We start from the raw sequence: 18,949 nt of genomic DNA on the forward strand, positions 1-18,949 counted from the left end.
CTCTCGCTCTTTGTGACATGAAGGAGTCGGTAGCAGTGTGTTGGGAAGACTGTGGACCTCTCGCTCTTTGTGACATGAAGGAGTCGGTAGCAGTGTGTTGGGAAGACTGTGGACCTCTCGCTCTTTGTGACATGAAGGAGTCGGTAGCAGTGTGTTGGGAAGACTGTGGACCTCTTGCTCTTTGTGACATGAAGGAGTCGGTAGCAGTGTGTTAGGAAGACTGTGGACCTCTCGCTCTTTGTGACATGAAGGAGTCGGTAGCAGTGTGTTGGGAAGACTGTGGACCTCTCGCTCTTTGTGACATGAAGGAGTCGGATAAAAGACATGTACCAAACTCAAAAAGCGGCGAGTGATGTTGCGTTGTAAACCTCTTCAACACAACTTCCTATTGTGCCTGAAGGATTGTCAGAGAAACTTCTTAACTTCACACCAGTAGTAAAGCGCGCATTGAATTTCAGAATAAGACGGATGTCATATTTTTGTATGTCAAAAACTACAGTGGCTTTCAAAACTGCACGTGTGTATGCGACGACATTGCTGCTGCCTTTTGTAATAACCTATTTGTATGAACAAAGCTATTTTACCCAAATGAACATGAAAACTAAGTAGCGAAATTAGTTGAAAGAGCATGGTGTCAATGGTGTTAAGTTGCTGTGACATCAACAGGCCCTGATACTGGTGGTGGTTTATCAAGTGTCCACACACCTTTTACCAAAACCTGAAGTTTAGATGTTATGAATTAAATTCATAACATGGTGAGTTCTTCAATCCTTTTTATTAATTGTGTGTGTTATTATAACGTGTGCTTTTTGTTGTCTTATTAATTCTTGACTTTGAGTTGAGACGTTTATTCTTTATACCAATTGGTATTATCTTGCTTTTGTTTACTTGGAAGTTTTGGGGATAATATTTTAACACCAAAATAGGGGTAATAGCCAAACACGTTGGCCGACCTCTACTGTAGAGGGAAGCGTGTTTGTGTAGTGCTTATCAACATTACTCTGGTCCATGGTAGTTAAATATGATGATAGTCATCTTCTGAGTATTAAAAGTGCGCCCCTGTTAATGTTTTAGCAGCATCAGTCACCATGACACATTACAACTACTGGAAATAATTCGTGGGCAAGTTAGGCTAACACTGTGTACATCTTCCTGGACGTGTCAGTACTCGGAAGGTAATGCAAATAACTTTATTAACTCAATAATTGTATTTCATATAACATCTACAAGTCAATCAATATACACATGAAATATAATATTAAATGTTTAACCGGGATATAACACTCTTGAGTCCTGTCGTCATTGACCAAACAGCCGGAAACATCTTCGTCTGAAGAGGCATAATTCTCCGGAATATAAACATGTAATAAGAGTCCTCATGATCTGGTGGCAGTTTCACGGATCCTTAAGAATATGTATTCGTTGTTCCGTCTTACTGTCACCATTAATTTATTTATTTATATATATACAAGAAGGTACATTGGGGGGTTAAGAGAGTACATTGCAATGATTTTACATTGTTGTGAAGCCATTAACACGCATGGCGTTTCCGGCAAGTCCTTAATCTAACAGATAATTTTAAGTTGGTAATTTTCAGTAAAATTTACAAAAAAGGTTAATTCCGTAAAGCCTCCAGCTGCCCGTCCTTTATGGCCCAAGCCATACAGCCATGTGGGCAAGCCATCTGTGGCTGAAGATCGTTGAAGACTATGTAAGCTCTGTATCACATACCGGCTATATGGTCCACTCTCCTAATGGGCTGCTCAAGGCTTTGCTAGTTTTGTCATCTATAGACAAACTTGACCGCTAGTTCAGTAATTGTTTCATAATTGTACACAAGCGTCTTATATTTCCTTGGTTGTCCCAATTAATGACTCGTTGTATCGGGAGACAGACAGCCAGTGTATATATACTGTTCATGTTAGGCTTATATCAAGGTCTCACCCCCCCCCCCCCTCCCCCTTCCATACCAAAGTTGAATTACTGACCGTCGCCAGGAGGCAACCTCACACGAAGCTGACTAACTCGTCTGTACATATTTACTGCTGGGTGAACTGGGGGAACACTCTCCCAACCATTTCTCTCCCACACGGGATTCGAACACTGAATTCTGGATTGTGAGTCGAGAACAATTCCGACTGTACTACGGGGAATATAACACATAGTCTGTAGAATAATACTTCAGCTTAGCCGTAAACCCGGTATTTTGGTGTGTGATTTAAATACCTTGTATATGTTAGTCACTTTCAAGAGTCTTTGATCATTTTATTGTTTGTCGATCAATTACTTGGGTTAACTTTAGTAAATGGCAGATTGTGCCTCTGTTTCAACTTTTATTATTTTATCACTTCAGTAGTTAAGATCGTGAATATATTATATCTCACATTTGATGTGAAACAAAGCAAACAATTTATGATGGTTTGATCCTATTATAATGACTCAGTATTTTCATTGATACATCATGTTATTGTGATTTCATTGTGCAGGTCATGACATCTGGGCTTTATTAAGGACGGATTTGTATCCACCATGTTCAAACTTGGAGGTTCCTGGCTGTGTCCATTCTGCCTTCTGTTGATGGTTTATTATTCTGGCTTCCTGGTGAATCAGTCGGGGCTGAAAACTGTTGTTGGAGTTTTTGAAAGTTGGGCGAAAAGTTGTAGGTGGCCATGTTGTAGGCTAGACAAGTTAGACAGGTATATCACTGTGAACACCTTCCTTACACACCTGAGGCACGTGCTGGAGTGGTGTATGTTGCTCTATGTTCATCACCTACTTCCAACTTTCCTCCAGTCTCTGGCCACAAATATGGTTAGGATAGGTTCCGTTTACACGTGTTTCTTAATTTCCTCAGTCAAACTGGACATTTTGTTGGGAACAAAAATGAGGATCACAGTTTGATCCTGTCGAGTATTCTCCTCGAACTCTTGTTACTCTCTGACGGTGACCCTTCACTGTCAGTGGATTTCCTTAAGGTAAGTGGTTTGATCTGCCAGTCACTGAAACAAAGAATTATGTCAGTTATAACAACAATACAATATATCCCGTGCCTGTTTACTAGCATTACAGTAACGAATTATTGAAAACGGAACACTACCTCTGATACTGGTTAAATAATGATTAATTTCATGAAATAACACCAAAATGAACCTTCAACAGATTCTTATAAAATTTAATATATTTTAATTTTCCTTTGGCATGTTATTGCAAATAAAGTAATTCCCAAAGGTAAGAGTTAAATACAAATTGTATACTATTGCAATCATCATAATACCCACAGAGTTGTACAATGGCTGGGAATAATTACACAGGCATACCACCTCACTTATCCTAATGTAAACCATTGTAAGCAAAGGGCACAAAGGGTGCAAATTTCAAAATCAAATCTAGGCTGTTGCATACAATTAAAACCGATGAGTGATTCTTATGTGAATGATGATTGGATTGATGTGTTTGTGAGGCTGTTGTTGTGTGTGGATGGTGTTTGTGAGGCAGTTGTTGTGTGTGGATGGTGTTTGTGAGGCAGTTGTTGTGTGTGGATGGTGTTTGTGAGGCAGTTGTTGTGTGTGGATGGTGTTTGTGAGGCTGTTGTTGTGTGGATGGTGTTTGTGAGGCTGTTGTTGTGTGTGGATGGTGTTTGTGAGGCTGTTGTTGTGTGTGGATGGTGTTTGTGAGGCAGTTGTTGTGTGTGGATGGTGTTTGTGAGGCTGTTGTTGTGTGTGGATGGTGTTTGTGAGGCAGTTGTTGTGTGTGGATGTTGTTTGTGAGGCTGTTGTTGTGTGTGGATGGTGTTTGTGAGGCTGTTGTTGTGTGTGGATGGTGTTTGTGAGGCAGTTGTTGTGTGTGGATGTTGTTTGTGAGGCTGTTGTTGTGTGTGGATGGTGTTTGTGAGGCTCTTGTTGTGTGTGGATGGTGTTTGTGAGGCTCTTGTTGTGTGTGGATGGTGTTTGTGAGGCTCTTGTTGTGTGTGGATGGTGTTTGTGAGGCTGTTGTTGTGTGGATGGTGTTTGTGAGGCTGTTGTTGTGTGTGGATGGTGTTTGTGAGGCTCTTGTTGTGTGGATGGTGTTTGTGAGGCTGTTGTTGTGTGTGGATGGTGTTTGTGAGGCTGTTGTTGTGTGTGGATGGTGTTTGTGAGGCTGTTGTTGTGTGGATGGTGTTTGTGAGGCTGTTGTTGTGTGTGGATGGTGTTTGTGAGGCTCTTGTTGTTGTGTGGATGGTGTTTGTGAGGCTCTTGTGTGTGGATGGTGTTTGTGAGGCTGTTGTTGTGTGTGGATGGTGTTTGTGAGGTTGTTGTTGTGTGTGGATGGTGTTTGTGAGGCTGTTGTTGTGTGTGGATGGTGTTTGTGAGGCTCTTGTGTGTGGATGGTGTTTGTGAGGCAGTTGTTGTGTGTGGATGGTGTTTGTGAGGCAGTTGTTGTGTGGATTAAAATTGTTACATATAATGTGTATAAATATTTCTGGCATGTATACAAGAGTGGCTTGGAGAACCAAAGGTTCAGGCAGGAATATAAATACCTTCACTATCTTACACTTCTCGTCATATGATTTGGAACCTGAAATATTTTGTGCCGAACCAAAATAATGTTTGGATGCTGTTTGTTTCCTCATGTCCATGAAGTTTGTAAGTAGCCTGTCCTCTCAATTATTACATGCCATTTTGAGGTAAAAATCCCCAGCGGACACAATATGATGTATTATAATTCATAGTGGCTCTCATCCCCTCCCCCCCACCACCATTCATCCTCTCCCCCCCACCACCATTCATCCTCTCCCCCCCACCACCATTCATCCTCTCCCCCCCACCACCATTCATCCTCTCCCCCCCACCACCATTCATCCTCTCCCCCCCACCACCATTCATCCTCTCCCCCCCACCACCATTCAACCCCTCCCCCCCACCACCATTCATCCCCTCACCCCCACCACCATTCATCCCCCTCACCCCCACCACCATTCATCCCCTCCCCCCCACCACCATTCATCCCCTCCCCCCACCACCATTCATCCCCTCCCCCCACCACCATTCATCCCCTCACCCCCCCACCACCATTCATCCCCTCACACCCACCACCATTCATCCCCTCACACCCACCACCATTCATCCCCTCACACCCCCACCACCATTCATCCCCTCACACCCACCACCATTCATCCCCTCCCCCCCACCACCATTCATCCCCTCACCCCCACCACCATTCATCCCCTCACACCCCCACCACCATTCAACCCCTCACCCCCACCACCATTCATCCCCTCCCCCCCCCACCACCATTCATCCCCTCCCCCCCCACCACCATTCATCCCCTCTCCCCCCACCACCACCATTCATCCCCTCTCCCCCCCCCCACCACCATTCATCCCCTCACACCCCCACCACCATTCATCCCCTCACACCCCCACCACCATTCATCCCCTCACACCCCCACCACCATTCATCCCCTCACACCCCCACCACCATTCATCCCCTCACACCCCCACCACCATTCATCCCCTCACACCCCCACCACCATTCATCCCCTCACACCCCCACCACCATTCATCCCCTCACACCCCCACCACCATTCATCCCCTCACACCCCCACCACCATTCATCCCCTCACACCCCCACCACCATTCATCCCCTCACACCCCCACCACCATTCATCCCCTCACACCCCCACCACCATTCATCCCCTCACACCCCCACCACCATTCATCCCCTCACACCCCCACCACCATTCATCCCCCTCACCCCTACCACCAATTCCCCCCTTTTCAGAAAATGTATGGAGATCTCTCCCCTCTCCCCCACTCCTCCACCTTCGTTACACCCCTCCCTCCTCCCCTCTCCCTTCTAAACCCGCGGGTTCTCTCTATATATCGCCGATAATATTACTAATAACATAACAGGAGCAAGTGTCACTGTCTTCATAATAAATGACATTCACACTATAATAGTTCCCCCCTTTCGAATTTGTGGGTTGGCCTCCAGTTTTCTATGAGATGGGGAGGGTCAACAGAGAATTTATTTTATTGGATTATGGCATTACTTTAAATAGCAGGAAATCTGCCTTACAAGATATTTTTGTAAGAGTATTGGTGGGCACTGCTAAAATTCAGTCATGGGGATGTGAATGTGACCCTGACATGCTGTTTCCTTTTGAATTTTGGCGACCCTGTCCAGCTTATGTTCATCCCACTAGCATAGTGCTTGCTGGACCACTATGACATGGCATTAGATGCCATGGAAGACAAACAAAACGCTGATGTAATTTACACAGATTTCGCAAAAGTCTTCGACAAATGTGACCATGGTGTTATTGTACATAAAATGTGTTCAAAAGGAATTACCGGGAAAATAGGCAGATGGATCTACAATTTCCTGACTGACAGAACCCAATGTGTAATAGTCAACAAAATAAAATCCAGCCCATCAACCGTGAAGAGCTCAGTCCCCCAGGGTACTGTGCTTACTCCAGTACTTTTTCTCATCCTCATATCGGACATAGACAAGAACACAACCTATAGCACTGTATCATCCTTTGCAGACGACACTAGGATCTTCATGAGAGTAGGCAACATAGAGGACACGGCAAACCTCCAGTCAGATGTAGATCAGGTCTTTCTATGGGCTACAGAAAATAATATGGTGTTTACCAAAGATAAGTTCCAGCTCATGCGCTACGGAAAAAATGAAAATATAAAAACGGAAACCACGTACAAAACTCAGGCAAATCATACCATAGAACGAAAAGGCAATGTAAAGGACCTGGGTGTACTCATGTCGGAAGACCTTACCTTTAAAGAACACAATAAAGTAGCCGTCACAACTGCAAGAAAAATGACAGGTTGGATAACAAGAACTTTTCACACTAGAGATGCTATACCGATGATGATACTTTTCAAGACGCTTGTGCTATCTAGAGTGGAGTACTGCTGCACATTGACAGCCCCTTTCAAAGCTGGAGAAATTGCTGACCTGGAGAGCGTGCAGAGATCCTTTACTGCTAGAATCCACTCAGTAAAACATCTAAACTTTTGGGACCGACTAAAGAGCCTAAATCTGTACTCCCTTGAGCGCAGATGGGAGAGATACATAATAATTTACACGTGGACAATAGTAGAGGGGCTGGCCCCAAACCTGCACACAGAAATAACACCACATGAGACCAGGAGGCATGGCAGGATGTGCCGAATACCCCCGTTGAAGAGCAGAGGTGCAACAGGTACTCTGAGAGAGAACTATCAACATCAGAGGCCCGAGACTCCGACTGATTCCCGTACCCCAGACCATTCACTCTGCAAAGTTGAGAGGCGTCTGGCCCCAAGTGTCTGGCCTCAAACTTTGGACAGAGATATTCTCTCTTATAGTAAAGATTTGTTATGGCGGTTACCTGGAGCATACCTGGATGGGGTTCTGGGAGTTGTTCTCCCCAAGCCCGGCCCGAGGCCAGGCTTGACTTGAGTGTGTTTGGTCCAACAGGCTGTTACTTGAAGCGGCCCGCAGGCCCACAAATCCACCACAGCCTGACTGGTCCGGAAGTTCTTGCAAGAATTTATCTAATTGCCTCTTCAATACATCTACCCATGTTCCACCAATATATCTAATGCTTGCTGGGAGGGTGTTGAACAGCTGTGAACCCCTGATGTGCAGACAGTGTTCTCTGCTTGTGCCTATGGCAACTCTACTCCTCACTGGCTCTATTCTGCATTTCCTTCCATATCTTTCACTCCAGTATTTTGTTGTTCTACTGTGCAAATTTGGTACCTATCTTCTATGTATATATTATTTGATACCCTTCTCGTCTCCTTTGCAAAGGGCATATTTTGAGAGCTTTGAGACTGTTCCAATAATTTAGCATCACAATGGTTGTACTCTTCAAGTCACTTGTGTTGCCCCGTCTTGAGTACTGCTCAGTGCTCAATTCTCCCTTCAGAACAGGAGAGATTGCTGAAATAGAGGGAATACAGAGAACATATACGGCACGCATTGACGAGATAAAGCACCTAAATTATTGGGATCGTCTCAAAGCTTTCCAAATGTACTCACTAGAAAGGAGACGAGAGAGATATCAAATAATATACACGTGGAAAGTACTGGAGGGACAGGTCCCAAATCTACACAGTAAAATAACAACGTACTGGAGTGAACGATATGGAAGAAAATACAGAATAGAACCAGTGAAGAGCAGAGGTGCCATAGGCACAATCAGAGAACACTGTATAAACATCAGAGGTCCGCGGTTGTTCAACGTCCTCCCAGCGAGTTTAAGAAATATTGCCGGAACAACCGTGGACATCTTGAAGATAAAACTAGATTATTTTCTCCAAGGAGTGCCGGACCAACCGGGCTGTGGTGGGTATGTGGGCCTGCGGGCCGCTCCAAGCAACAGCCTGGTGGACCAAACTCTCACAAGTCAAGCCTGGCCTCGGGCCGGGCTTGGGGAGTAGAACAACTCCCAGAACCCCATCAACCAGGTACTGATTTGCGTTATAAATAGGGAATGATTTCTTATAATGAAAACATTTAGAGAGAGAGATTAAAAACAAAAAATCTTACTGACACTTGAATTAAATGTAGTGAGATGAAAGAGGCAGAGGAGCCAGATGTGGAGGAGGAAGGTGTTTGTTTACCACCAAGTAAGTGACAACGTGCGTGTGAAAGGAGTTTCTGCTGGTATACGATTCAAGTTATTTCATAATATGTAGCGAAACTGGTACTTAGCATACGAAATACCTTATCGGCCTCGACTCGTGTAAGTGTATGTTCAACGTCCAGTTACTCAGGCGAACGTAGCATTTATCCAAACCTGGTCTGTCATTTTGGAAATAATTTTAAAGAAAACACAATTGAGAAGAAAGAGATATAATACCAGCGACATTTAGGTCACCTTCATTTAGCCTATGTTTGTTGCTTCAAGCGCATAGTATTACAACACATTGGTTAAACATTTAGTTTAAATACAGGGGAGAAAACCGTTCGCTTCCCCTAACTGTTGTAGGTATATAATTATAATTGTAGTGTGGGAAAACCGGTGTAAAGTGGGAGCTCTCCGGTAAAGGCATTGTAGATCTGCCCGGCAAGGTCCCCCCCGAGACTCAACCCGTACTAGAGGAGGGAGGGAAAGCAGTGGAACGGTTCACAGTGATTGTGAAAGGGTTAAGGCGGCCGCTCGCCTTACATTGTTCTCTCATACTACTGATGTTTGTTACCTTGATTTATTAAGCTAGAAAATAGATATTTCTCCGTGCAAATGAATGCTTGCTCATGCGAACGGGCACGCAGCACGCAAGGGTCTGGTAGCTGAGCGGACAGCGCGCAGGACTCCTAATTCTGTGCCCTGGGTTCTATTCTCGGATCAGGCAGAAACAAATGGGCAAAGTTTCTTTCACCCTGAATCCCCCTGTTACCTAGCAGTAAATAGGTACCTGAGAGTTAAGACAGCTGTTACGGAGCTGCTTCCTGGGTATGTGTGTACTCACCTATTTGTGTTTGCGGGAGTTGAGCTCTAGCTCTTTGGTCCCGCCTCTCAACAGTCAATCAACTGGTGTACAGATTCCTGAGCCTATTGGGCTCTTATCATATTTACATTTGAAACTGTGTATGGAGTCAGTCTCCACCACATCACTGCCTAATACATTCCACCTGTTAACTACTGACACTGAAAAAGTTCTTTCTAACGTCCCTGTGGCTCATTTGGGTACTCAGTTTTCACCTGTGTCCCCTTGTTCGAATACCACCCGTGTTAAACAGTCTATCCTTATCTACCCTGTTAATTCCCCTGAGAATTTTGTAGGTAGTGATCATATCTTCCCTTACTCTTCTGCTTCCAGTGTCGTGAGATGAATTTCCCGCAGCCTTTCTTCGTAACTCATGCCTCTTAGTTCTGGGACTAGTCTAGTGGCATACCTCTGAACTTTTTCCAGCTTCTTATTGTGCTTGACAAAGTACGGGCTCCATGCTGGGGCCGCATACTCCAGGATTGGTCTTACATATGTGGAGTACAAGATTCTGAATGATTCCTTACACAGGTTCTTAAATGCTGTTCAGATGTTAGCCAGCCTCGCGTATGCCGCAGACGTTATTCTTTTTATGTGGGCTTCAGGAGACAGGTATGGTGTCATATCAACTTCTAGATCTTTCTCTGTCTGTTTCATAAAGTACTTCATCTCCTATTCTGTATCCTGTGTCTTGCCTCCTGTTTCCACCGCCTAGTTTCATTACTTTGCATTTACTCGGGTTGAACTTTAGCAGCCATTTGTTGGACCATTCATTCAGTCTGTCTAGGTCATCTTGTAGCCTCCTACTATCATCCTCTGTTTCAATCCTCCTAATTTTTGCATCATCAGCAAACTGTGAGAGGAACGATTCTATACCCTCTGGGTCCAAGGACTGAATCCTGCGGGACTCCACTGGTGACGTCCCGCTAGTCTGAGACCTCGCCTCTCACAGTGACTGACTGTTTTCTGTTCCTTAGGTACTCCCTTATTCAATGGAGTGCCTTCCTTTTCAATCCTGCCTGCATCTCCAGCTTTTTCACTAGCCTCTTGTGTGGTACTGTGTCAAAGGCTTTCTGACAATTCAAAAATATGCAGTCTGCCCACCCCTCTCATGCCTGATTTTTGTTGCTTGGTCATAGAATTCAACCTGTGAGGCAGGACCTGCCATCCCTGAACCCATGCTGATGCTGTGTTACAAAGTTCTTCCGCTCTAGATGTTCCACTAGCTTTTTTCGCACAATCTTCTCCATCAGCTTGCATGGTATGCAAGTTAGGGACACTGGCCTGTAGTTCAGTGCTTCTTGTATATCAGAACTATATTAGCCGCTTTCCAAATTCTTGGCAGTTCCCCTGTTGCCAGTGATTCGTTATACACTACAGAGAGTGGCAGGCACAGTGCTTCTGCTCCTTCCTTAAGTATCTACGGGGAGATTCCACCTGGGTCTATGGTCTTTGTCACATCCATTTCTAGTAAAAGCTTCCTTTCTTCCCCACTGGTAATCTCAAACTCTTCTAGTGGATCATGGTTAATTACTCCCTCTCATCTCTGGAGCTTCTCCTTGCTCTAAGGTGAAGACCTCCTGGAATTTATTATTCAATTCCTCACACCCTTCCTTGTCGTTTGTAGTGAATCCTTCTGCCCCTATCCTTAATTTCATAACCTGTTCCTTTACTATTTTTCTCCTGATGTGGCTGTGCAGCAATTTAGGCTGAATCTTTGCCTTGCTTGCGATGTCATTTTCGTATTGTCCTTCTGCCTCTCTTCTCATCCTGACATATTCATTCCTGACATTCTGGTATCTTTCTCTGCTCTCAAGTGTCCTGTTATTCCTATAGTTTCTCCATGCCCTTTTACTTTGCTGCTTAGCTAGCCTACATCTCTGATTAAACCATGGGTTTCTCATCTTCATTTTTTTGTTTTCCTTTTGGACCCGAACAAACTTGTTTGCTTCCTCCTTACACTTCTGAGTGATGTAGTCCATCATGTTTTGGGCCGTCTTACCCCTGAGCTTCTCTCTTACCCCTGAGCTTCCGTCTTACCCCTGAGTTTCTCATGTTGTATGTGCTAGGAATTTTCTTATCTCCTCATAGTTTCCCTTTCGGAATGCCAGCCTTTTGTTTTCAGTACCCCTCCTCCAGTTCAATAACCCTTCTTCAACCTGATACTGAAACAACAGTACACTGTGGTCGCTCATTCCTACTGGGGCCTCGAAACCGATTTCTCTTATGTCGGAGTCGTTCAGAGTAAAGACTAGGTCGAGTCTCGCTGGTTGGTCATTGCCTCTCATCCTTGTGGGTTTTCTGATATGCTGGGTTAAAAAGTTTCTAGTCACCACCTCCAGTTTGTCTCTCCACGTATCCTGGCCTCCATGCGGTACTACAGTTCTGACTGATATAATTGTGAATTGAAGTCGTAGGTTATATTATCCTTTGTACGTCAAATTAATTTGTAAATCAAGCAAATTATTGTTCATATTCAATTCGGAATCTGGAATTTTTGTTTAATATTATCAATAAATAGAATATTCACACCTAACATCAGTAATAGTTCGGTAAATACCTTTGCTAACGAGCCATTAAAATAATGTAATTCAAGGAAAACCACATTAGAACACAAAAAGAAGAAGTGTTACCAGGTTGGCAGGCCTGCGGGTTGTGTGTGTCCTGTCTCAATAAAATGGTAAACCTTTGTATTTTAATACCATTAACGCTTTTCCCCATTGATTTTGTGTTTTCACTAGTGTGTTGTGTGTTACCAGAGGCTGTACACACTAAAGTAACGGACGGAACATAACGCATTTTGTGACGATGTACCGTGTGAACTTGTAGATCAGCCAGGCATTACACGTTTGAGTGCATTCCTAGACTAAACATATATAACTTAGTCTTCAATTAATGTATAGGTTTTGCGGACACTTAATTTTATACAAGACGTTCAATAGCAATCAATAAGTTTGTGATCTTTTAAAATGTAAACAGTATTCTTGTAAACCAGACTTTAAGTAGACATTTCTAACTGTAATTGAAAAAAGTTAGATTAAGGTTTGATAGGTTGGCATGTTGTAGGTGACCTTGACATTAAAACTGATATCGAACATGGTCATCAGGTTCAGTCATGCTTTACTTCTGAAGGTCAGAAAAAAGCAGTCGTTAGTATGCAGGATCAACATACTTGATTAATTTTTAGCAAAATATCCAGGTAAAATATGCTACACTGATTTTATTTTCGTAAATATGCTGCCTCCGCTAACAATTTTTGTTTGTATTGTTGATGTGAAACACGTCTCCATTGACTTCTTGGTTTATTGAGTGGTTTGTCTGTGTAATTCTGTAATAAGAAAAACAAAATAACGTTCTATACAATTACCTTAATGTCAGGTTATGTGCGGGATTATTTCTAATAAAACGTTTAAAATTTAAAGTCAATTTATAGAGTTTTAAGATTTTTGCAGAAGCCGTTTGTCGTTTACCGTACACAGTACAGTATACATAGTGATAATTTATATCATGAATATGTATACCTATTACAGTTATTACTAAGGTATTTAGAGTAGGTGATCTGTATGTGATTACATAAGATTATAATATGTGATTCGAAAAATAGTTTTTAATACATATTAGAAGTCTTTATTGTAAGTTTATATAATTTTAATGTTCATTAAACTACTTGACAGAACCACACTATTTGGCATACCATGCCAAATAGTGTGGTTCTGGCTATTAGGCACATTATATATATATATATATATATATATATATATATATATATATATATATATATATATATATATATATATATATATATATATATATGTATATATATATATTTATATATTTATAATTATAATCGTCAGAAGGATTCTTATCCTGGGGATAAGAATTGTCAGAAGGATACAGATAGACTCCTGATATTCAATGAATATTAATCTTAGTCTTATTAAAACAATACACTAAACTAAATCTTAGGTTATTTTATAGATCTTGTTATATATTTGTGAAATGTTTACAAGAATTGTAATCAAATTTTCATAAATTATTCTCCACTTTACCCGGGAGCCACTTACACCAGTGGCCTCGACGAGGACAGAAAGCCGGTGGCTTGTCGAACGTGCCCCCATTTGCCTTCATGATCTTTTCCAGCTGTACTTTAAAAGTTAAATGAGTCTTGACATTTACGGCTTCGGCGGGTAAGCGGTTCCACGGGTTAATAGCTCTGTGGGTGAAAAAAACATCTCGTGTTCTCAGTCCTACATTGTGGCTTGTTGAGCTTGAAACCGTTGCTCCTTGTTTGTGTTACATCGGACCTTTTAAAGAAATTTTCCGGATCAACATCCTCCAAATTGTTCAGTGTTTTAAGTTTCAATGAGATCGGCTCTGTCATGCCAGGTTTGTAGTGTTGTTAACCCTGTGGCCCTCAACCGTTCCTGGTACGTGAGTTGACTTAGCTTTGGAATTATTTTTGTTGCCCGGTGTTGCACTTTCTTCAGTGTAGGTATATCCATGGTTGGATACAATCTCCATGCATGGATACAGTAATCCAAATGGGGGCACACCAGAGATTTATACAATTTAATCACTACTTTTCCTTAAGTTAAAGTCAAAGGTACGCTTGATTATTCCAAGTGTTTGGTTAGCATTTTGACTGTTGTCCCGCACCTACTCAGCAACATTCATTAAGTGGTAGATTTTGACTTCAAAGTCTTTTTCTTCATCAATCTGCTGTAATATAAAGGTCTTGTTATGGTAGATGTGGTGTGGGTCCTTATGTCTCACATGCAGGGTATTGCATGTGTCTAAGCATTTGCCAGTCATCTGACCATTTGTGGAGTTCCTGTAGACCTCTCTGTAAGGCCTCAATGTCATTACCATTTCCCCACATTTCCCACTCCCACATTACCAACTCCACACACGTGAACGGGGAAACTATTGTAGTCAATAAACTTAAAAATGTGGAAGTGTGCAGGTTATGTATATAAGAGAACGTCTGTCTGTGTCCGAGGCTGGAGGTCAGACGTTTAGGGTTACCTCGCCCAGTGTTGCAAGGGGACTGGTGTGTGGGCCGTAACGGACACAGGCTGATCAGGATCACCACAATACCCGGGGAGAATAGCGTGCCTGGGTCACACTCTGACCTCTCCTGAGGATTCTTCCCACTCCTCTCCGGCTACACCTAGCTAAGTACTTTGAAAATACAAATACAAAATTCCTATACTAATACACACATTCGTTCACTGATCTCGGGGATTTTTTTTTACTATTCATATTATTGACATAGTAGCATGAAATAGGCAATGCTTCAACAATTGTAACGGCTTTCTCAAACCTCGCTCCTTGTTCAAAGCAAATGTGTGACTTATATTTTTGTTACTGTTAAACTGCCACCGGCGGACCATCCATACACCAAGTGTAGACATTATTTTTGAGAGAGTTGGCAAAACGAGACAAAGACACAGAGAGAGATAGTCAGAAATAGTCAGAGACAGATAGAGATAGGCTGGCAAAGAAACCGGGTCGACCAGGGTAAATACACACAGGAAGACAGAGGCAGACAGTCGGAAAGATAGAGATAGACAGGGAGAGATAGGTGATAGCAATATTTGAAAAGAGGCAAAACAAAAAAATAAGAAAGGGGATATTTGAAGAGAGAGGGGGGGAGAAGTGAGAGACTTGGAGAGAGGGGGGGGGGGGAGAGAAAGGTGGAGAGAGAGAGAGGGGGAAGGGGAGGGGGATAGAAGGGGGAGATTGGTAGACGGAGGGAAGTGGGAAAGACACGCCTGGTCACTAACATAACCCCCCCCCCCCTTAGTGCACTCATAAACGGGGAGTAATGCGTGTCCCATCACTCATAAACGGGGGAGTAATGCGTGTCCCATCACTCATAAACGGGGGAGTAATGCGTGTCCCATCACTCATAAACGGGGGAGTAATGCGTGTCCCATCACTCATAAACGGGGGAGTAATGCGTGTCCCATCACTCATAAACGGGGGAGTAATGCGTGTCCCATCACTCATAAACGGGGAGTAATGCGTGTCCCATCACTCATAAACGGGGGAGTAATGCGTGTCCCATCACTCATAAACGGGGGAGTAATGCGTGTCCCATCACTCATAAACGGGGAGTAATGCGTGTCCCATCACTCATAAACGGGGAGTAATGCGTGTCCCATCACTCATAAACGGGGAGTAATGCGTGTCCCATCACTCATAAACGGGGAGTAATGCGTGTCCCATCACTCATAAACGGGGAGTAATGCGTGTCCCATCACTCATAAACGGGGAGTAATGCGTGTCCCATCACTCATAAACGGGGAGTAATGCGTGTCCCATCACTCATAAACGGGGAGTAATGCGTGTCCCATCACTCATAAACGGGGAGTAATGCGTGTCCCATCACTCATAAACGGGGAGTAATGCGTGTCCCATCACTCATAAACGGGGAGTAATGCGTGTCCCATCACTCATAAACGGGGAGTAATGCGTGTCCCATCACTCATAAACGGGGAGTAATGCGTGTCCCATCACTCATAAACGGGGAGTAATGCGTGTCCCATCACTCATAAACGGGGAGTAATGCGTGTCCCATCACTCATAAACGGGGAGTAATGCGTGTCCCATCACTCATAAACGGGGAGTAATGCGTGTCCCATCACTCATAAACGGGGAGTAATGCGTGTCCCATCACTCATAAACGGGGAGTAATGCGTGTCCCATCACTCATAAACGGGGAGTAATGCGTGTCCCATCACTCATAAACGGGGAGTAATGCGTGTCCCATCACTCATAAACGGGGAGTAATGCGTGTCCCATCACTCATAAACGGGGAGTAATGCGTGTCCCATCACTCATAAACGGGGAGTAATGCGTGTCCCATCACTCATAAACGGGGAGTAATGCGTGTCCCATCACTCATAAACGGGGAGTAATGCGTGTCCCATCACTCATAAACGGGGAGTAATGCGTGTCCCATCACTCATAAACGGGGAGTAATGCGTGTCCCATCACTCATTAACGGGGAGTAATGCGTGTCCCATCACTCATAAACGGGGAGTAATGCGTGTCCCATCACTCATAAACGGGGAGTAATGCGTGTCCCATCACTCATTAACGGGGAGTAATGCGTGTCCCATCACTCATAAACGGGGAGTAATGCGTGTCCCATCACTCATAAACGGGGAGTAATGCGTGTCCCATCACTCATAAACGGGGAGTAATGCGTGTCCCATCACTCATAAACATGAGAGTGGAGAATAATCCACAACTGAGGTGACCACATTTACAATGATCTATACTATTAATTAGTTGATGAAGGCTGTCTTAGTCATTAGGTTAAGACCTCAACACTTGAGCTCCCACCCTGAGTATCAGACGTCGGCAGGTCACATATTTTTTACACTTAAATATAGTATACTGAATGTATTGAAGTTTAATAATAAGGATTGTGAATCGATTTGTGCGCTTCAGAATATTATATTTGTAATTAACCTGTTACAAGTATCTTTTGAGTCAAAATATTTTAAGTAGCTTTCCTTCACTTTAGGGTATTTTAAGTATGTTCAGGCCATTTAATAGTCTATTATGTATGGATATTATTTTGTGTTGTGTACATGAAAGTTAGAGGGTTGGAAGATATTGAGAGACGAGGGGAGGATGAGGAAGGGAGAGAGGTGGAGGTGTTTATATTACAATTTCACGGTAAGGTTTAAATATTAAAGGTTGTGTTGAGTTTCAATCTGGTATATACAAACATTGATATTACACTCTAGTGTTGCAAAGACACCAGACTCAATTAGTGTAAATAGTGAATGACGGACCTGTTGGTGGCGTAGGGAAGGTGTGGGTGCAGACCTCACAGGAAGATGGTGTCCAAGATCTCTTTGGTGAGGGTGCGGTGTGGGGCCGTCTCGTCCACCTCGGGCAGGGAGAACACCCTCTCGTTCAGGGAGTACAGGTAGGGCGCCGACTGACAGTCTAGGTTGTACCACCAGTCGCACACGAAGAACGCCTGGTTAAACATGGTACCGTTGGGACACAGGAAGGATGCTTGCCGCCCGTCCAGGTCGCAGTAGTGCCATACCTGCCGTGTTGCCTCCCATTAGTCATAGAGTCGACCAGGAGCGGTAAGAGCTCTCTCTATATCTATATGAAGACCTCGGTAAGAGTCTTCATATATATATATATATATATATATATATATATATATATATATATATATATATATATATATATATATATATATATATATATATATATATATATATATGAACTGTACATAAGAACAGTTAGGGCATTATGAAGGTTATGGAATCAAGAATATATAAACACGAATATTTATGTAACATACACTAAATAAATTCTGCATCCTAAAACGATTACAGTTATAAGGAAAAGTTGTGATAAAGATGCAAATTACGAAAACACGGGTGTCATAAAAGCATGAAAAATATACGTCTTTACAGAGTAGACGAGAGACAACCAGTTACAAAATAGGGCAACCTGCAACCTGTGCCAACTCCACTCTAAACTTGACCAGTGATAATAAATAAATAAATTTAATTTATATATATATAATATAATATTATATATATATTGTTAAATATGACCAAAAAGGTAAGATTAATAATTCTAACACGAATTTTCTAAATATTTCTTATGTTTCTTTTCACTGTCGATGGTAATTGAAAAATCAATTCACCAAAATTCATTTTTATTTCTAGTCTGACGCGACGCCTGAACGCGTTTCGTAATAACTTATTACATTTTTAAAGACTTTAGTTTACACACACAACTGTAACCTGTAAACACGCCAATTTGTCTATACTTATACTGGCATTTGAGTGAGGTGATATGGTACAACAATTTTGGGTGAGGTGAACAAACTTGTGACAAACACAAGACAAAATACGGAACAATGGGTATTAATTGGATATGAGAACATAAGAATGGAAGTAACTGCAGAGGGCCTATTGGGCCCATACTTCCTCTTGATGCTTCTATATTGGTTCGGAGTCTTGAAGTGGGTAGAATATAGTTGTGCATTAATTGCCTGTTGATTGCTGGTGTTGACTTTATGATGTGTAATGCCTCGCTGATGTCAAGCCTCCTGCTATCGCTGTATCTATCGATGATTTCTGTGTTGTTTGTTAAGATTTCTCTGGTGATGGTCTGGTTGTGAGAGGAGATTATATGTTCCTTTATGGAGGCCTGTTGTTTATGCATTGCTAATTGCCTGGAAAGAGACGTTGTTGTCTTGCCTATATACTGAGTTCTTTGGGGCTTTAAAGTCCCCAAGTGGGCATTTGAAGGCATAGACGACGTTGGTTTCCTTCAAGGCGTTCTGCTTTGTGTCTGGAGAGTTTTTCATGAGTAGGTTGGCTGTTTTTTTTGTTTTATAGTAAATCGTCAATCGTATTTAATGATTTTTGTGTGTAGGGATGACGTTCCTATCAACAGTATTTTTCAGCACCCTTT

The 18,949-nt window shown here is 42.8% G+C and overlaps 2 protein-coding genes across 2 annotated transcripts in view; one reads left to right on the plus strand and one right to left on the minus strand.

Annotated features, from left to right (window-relative positions):
• The window catches only part of LOC123755724 (RING finger protein 17), a 928,112-nt gene that overhangs the window by 339,367 nt on the left and 569,796 nt on the right, over nucleotides 1-18,949 (plus strand). The gene's annotated exons all lie outside the window — the stretch shown is intronic.
• LOC123755725 (mucin-19) overlaps nucleotides 1,190-18,949 on the minus strand; it is a 98,177-nt gene continuing 80,417 nt past the window's right edge. The window contains exons 5-6 of the mRNA XM_069300038.1: nucleotides 17,293-17,555; nucleotides 1,190-2,999 (exon numbers count right to left, since the gene is read on the minus strand). Of these exons, the coding sequence (XP_069156139.1) occupies nucleotides 17,328-17,555 (228 nt within the window). The 3' untranslated portion in view covers nucleotides 1,190-2,999; nucleotides 17,293-17,327. The remainder of the gene's footprint in view (nucleotides 3,000-17,292; nucleotides 17,556-18,949) is intronic.

This window comes from Procambarus clarkii, chromosome 43 (assembly GCF_040958095.1).
Source record: "Procambarus clarkii isolate CNS0578487 chromosome 43, FALCON_Pclarkii_2.0, whole genome shotgun sequence".
NCBI lineage: Eukaryota > Metazoa > Arthropoda > Malacostraca > Decapoda > Cambaridae > Procambarus > Procambarus clarkii.